The sequence below is a fragment of the Limulus polyphemus genome, unplaced genomic scaffold (assembly GCF_000517525.1).
Source record: "Limulus polyphemus unplaced genomic scaffold, Limulus_polyphemus-2.1.2 Scaffold1684, whole genome shotgun sequence".
Classification (NCBI taxonomy): domain Eukaryota; kingdom Metazoa; phylum Arthropoda; class Merostomata; order Xiphosura; family Limulidae; genus Limulus; species Limulus polyphemus.
The window spans coordinates 220,515-224,374 of record NW_013667294.1 but is presented as its reverse complement, the minus strand read 5'-3'; the positions used below and the strand labels follow the sequence as shown (position 1 = coordinate 224,374).

The window sequence follows — 3,860 nt, the reverse complement described above, 5'->3', positions numbered from 1 at the left end:
TAAACTTTACACATTATATAGGCTACACTAATGTGATGTTTAGGTGGTTTGTTTAACTATTATACATGATGTACATTTTTGGGGGGGTTGGTTAATGAAAGTGCTCCAAAATGCTACATTAATTTCTTTATGACCTAATACATTGTTATCAAACTGATTTTTTTATGAAGTTTTTAAAAGTTTGAATGAGCTTATTTGTAACTGTTCATTTTAGAACAATATTCACAATGGGGTATATCCAGGATCACTCAGAAGCCTATTTGTCATTAATGTCATTATCACAACATTATATTTTGCTGGAATTGATCTCTCCTACGGAGCAATTCGTCGTCTTGAGTTGTGGATTCCAGGGTAAGTAAATCTTAACACTGTGTTTTGTAATACTAAAATAACAGTCAACATGTATTTGAGTATCTTTACAAGCTTTAAATTTTTTTTTCTCTTGTGTTTGATAAAATGTATTTTATTTTTACATCAACTGCAGGGTTCAGTTAAAATTATTTTTTCTACCAAAAGTCTTTTCCAGTAGTCGTTAATATAAATACGAAAAATTATTAGTCTAATTAGACCTATGGCAAACAAAAAAATTTAACTTTATCTTTTATCATGTATGAGTCACTCATTCAATACCACTAATCATCATAGAACACTGATCTCTAACAAATATTGATATATCTGAAATGCTGTTTTTAATTTTTGCAAAATACATGATGGTATTGTTATGTCTCTGCTCGTTTGATAATTTCCACAATTTCCGGTATATGTTCTTTCCGAGGAACTTCAGCGATACAAGTCCTTTCTTAATTAAAACTACCTTATTCTTTTTCGATACAACTTTTTAATACATTTAATAACTTTTATAACAAATGCTATAAATCACAGGGATTCACACACTTTACTTATGGTGTCTACTGTTCGCTTGACTCAATTATCTCTATCTTCATTCTGTCTGCATATCTATATCTCTATCTTTTATATCGTGCTGGTTTTTCTCGCCAGTCTTTTATACTAAAAAAGAGGGTGCTTTGAAACAACTAGAGTTGCCAGGAAAATTCATGATCCTTCTAGAAACTCCAGGGTGCAGTTGTAACACTGCCCCTTCCTTAGTATTGTTTGTCCCAAACAATAGCCACTTACATTAAACTAATAGATAGTTAACAATAACTTGATTAAATGTACAGAATTTACAAACACAAAATTAAAATACCAACTAGAGTTGCCAGCAAATTTCATGATCCTTCTAGAAACTCCAGGGTGCAGTTGTAACACTGCCCCTTCCTTAGTATTGTTCATCCCGAACAATAGCCACTTACGTTAAACCAATAGATAATTAACAATAACTTGATTATATGTACAGAATTTACAAACAAAATTAAAATACAACAAAGTCTCTTTTACAGGACGTATCTTTTTCCATACTGGTCTCTATCTCATTGGCTTCTGCTTCACGTGGGGTTCATCTGCTTCATCAGGAAATGTCCTATTATTGGTATCAGTCACATCAGTGGTAGTGACTTCATTAACGGCTTCACTGTTTTCCCTCTCAAAACCGGGTAGAGTTCCTTCTTCGACAGTGGCTTTTTCAGGTGACACGTCTTAAGCAGCATCATTTGTTCCATTGTTCACTTCGTTCCAACTGAAATGACCTGGACCGTGATAACGCCAAAGCCTGCTGGCATGCACCACCTTTGGCTTACCTCGCCGACCACATTTTATTCAGAAAGTCACGTCTGAGAGACGATCCACTATGTCATATGGGCCTTCCCATGGAGAAGACAACTTGGGAGACTTCCCATTGATCTTCCTGGAATTATACAACCACACCTTCTCTCCTGGTACAAAGCTGAGTTCAGTAGATCTCTTATCATAACATAGCTTCATGGAATCAGCAGACGTTTTGAAGTTTCAATGCTATTGATGATGAATATCATCCATCCTTTCAGATAACACTTTCACGAACTCTGACACATTTTCAGGCAACTCTTCTTAAGTTGGGCGTCCTGTTATTAGATCCACTGGCAACCGAAGTTCCCGACCAAACATCAGCCTTTGCTGGAGTGTATCCAGTGGCTTCATGCTCTGTTGTTCTATAAGCCATCAACAGCAGAGGGAGTAAGACATCCCAGTCATCTTGGCGGCTATTACAAAACTTTGCCAATTCCTGTCTCAGTGTCCAGTTGTACTTTTCTACAATCCCATCAGAGTGTGGGTGAAGTGGCGTTGTCCTGGTCTTTCATATGCCAAACAACTTGCAGCATTCATGGAACACAGCTGATTCAAAGTTACGGCCTTGATCCGAATGCAGTTCGTATAGTATACCAAATCTCTAATAGCCGAAGATACAGTTGTAGTTTCCTGATTTGGTATTGCATATGCCTCTGGCCACTTGGTGAAATAATCCATCACCACACAAATGTACCTGTTTCCAGCACGAGTTTGGGGCAAAGGACCAGCAATGTCAATGGCTACTCTTTCCATTGGTGCACCAACTTGATACAACTTCATTGGAGCACGTCCCTTATGCATGGGTTCCCTTTTAGCACAACATGTACTGCAGGTCCTGCACCATTCTTCCACATCTTTCCTCATACCTATCCATGTAGGTGAATCAATGTCTTTTTATCTCCGAGATGTCCTCCTGTTAAACTATCATGGGATTGACACAGCACGACTTCCCGTAACTTTCTCGGTATAACTGTTTGCCAGGTCATCACTTTCCCATCTACGGACAAGACTCCCGTCTTCAAGCTTCAACTGGTCCCATTGTGCCCAATAGTTCTTTATCACAAGGCTTAAGCTAGACACCTTCTCCCAAGCAGGGCACAAAACACTTGCTTGTAGAAAATCAATTACTGTCTTCAAATCTTGGTCTTTCTCCTGCTCTGCTTTAATATCTATACCTGGTTCCACTTCACCATCATTAACTGCTTCAGTCACTTTGACTTCAGCTTGATGGCACCTGGTTAGTTCAACCTCCCTTTTAATACTTACTGGAATTCAGCCTTTGTTGTTCCCAATCGTAATTTTATTGAAGTTAACTACATACTTCCTCGGTAGTAAGTAGTCCATCCCTAGTATGCATTGGTCTTCAATGTCAGCCAAGTATACTTTGTGTCTGTCCTTCATGCCCATGAGCTCAATAGTTACCCGCACTGGTCCCCACAACCTTGCATAATGTCCTGTCACACCACAGAGCTTCTGTATGGCTTCTGGTACTCCTTTGTGATCTTGATGCTCACAAAGGTTTGCTGAGATGCAGAATCTATGACAAGTTTGCACTTTTGGCCATCCAGCTTTCCTGTATTGTAGACACTATGTGTGCTTACCATTTTATACTTAGCTGTTGGGACTTTCATGATGGGGTTTGGTGGGCTTCCCTCAACACCAACCACTACTGGTCTCCCCGATGCTGACTTATTGGTGGTATTCTTCTTACACTGGCTCCTCATATGTCCTTGCTCTCCACAGTTTCAACAACCTTTTTGGGTAGCAGCCTTTCCTGCCATAGCATCCTCCCTGTGTTGAAGTTGCTGGCATTGAGCTCTCTTGTGCTCCAGTTTGTTACAGTGCCAGCAAAGTCCCTCAATCTTCTCTGAAAGCTGCCCTTTTCGGGCCTGATGATTGTACTAACCTTGGTACCTCTGTGCTGGACTTAATGTAGGAATCGAATTGAAGAGCTCTGGCCAATGCATTCTGCATAGTAGAGGGGTGTGATTGCTTTACTTGTATCTTCAGTTGTGGACTGTCCAAGGCATCTACAAACTAATCCCTCAGCAACAACTTGAGGAGATCGGGTGGTGCAGTTGGGTAGGCCTTGTGTGCCATACTTTCCAAATCCTGTACCAGCTCTTGCAGGCTCT

General features: G+C 39.8%; 1 protein-coding gene across 2 annotated transcripts in view; it reads left to right on the top strand.

Annotated features, from left to right (window-relative positions):
* Positions 1-3,860, top strand: part of LOC106464549 (carnitine O-palmitoyltransferase 1, liver isoform-like) — a 101,355-nt gene that overhangs the window by 33,060 nt on the left and 64,435 nt on the right. For both annotated transcript variants that reach the window (XM_022392283.1, XM_013924694.2), the window contains exon 3: positions 215-351. In XM_022392283.1, the coding sequence (XP_022247991.1) occupies positions 215-351 (137 nt within the window). The remainder of the gene's footprint in view (positions 1-214; positions 352-3,860) is intronic.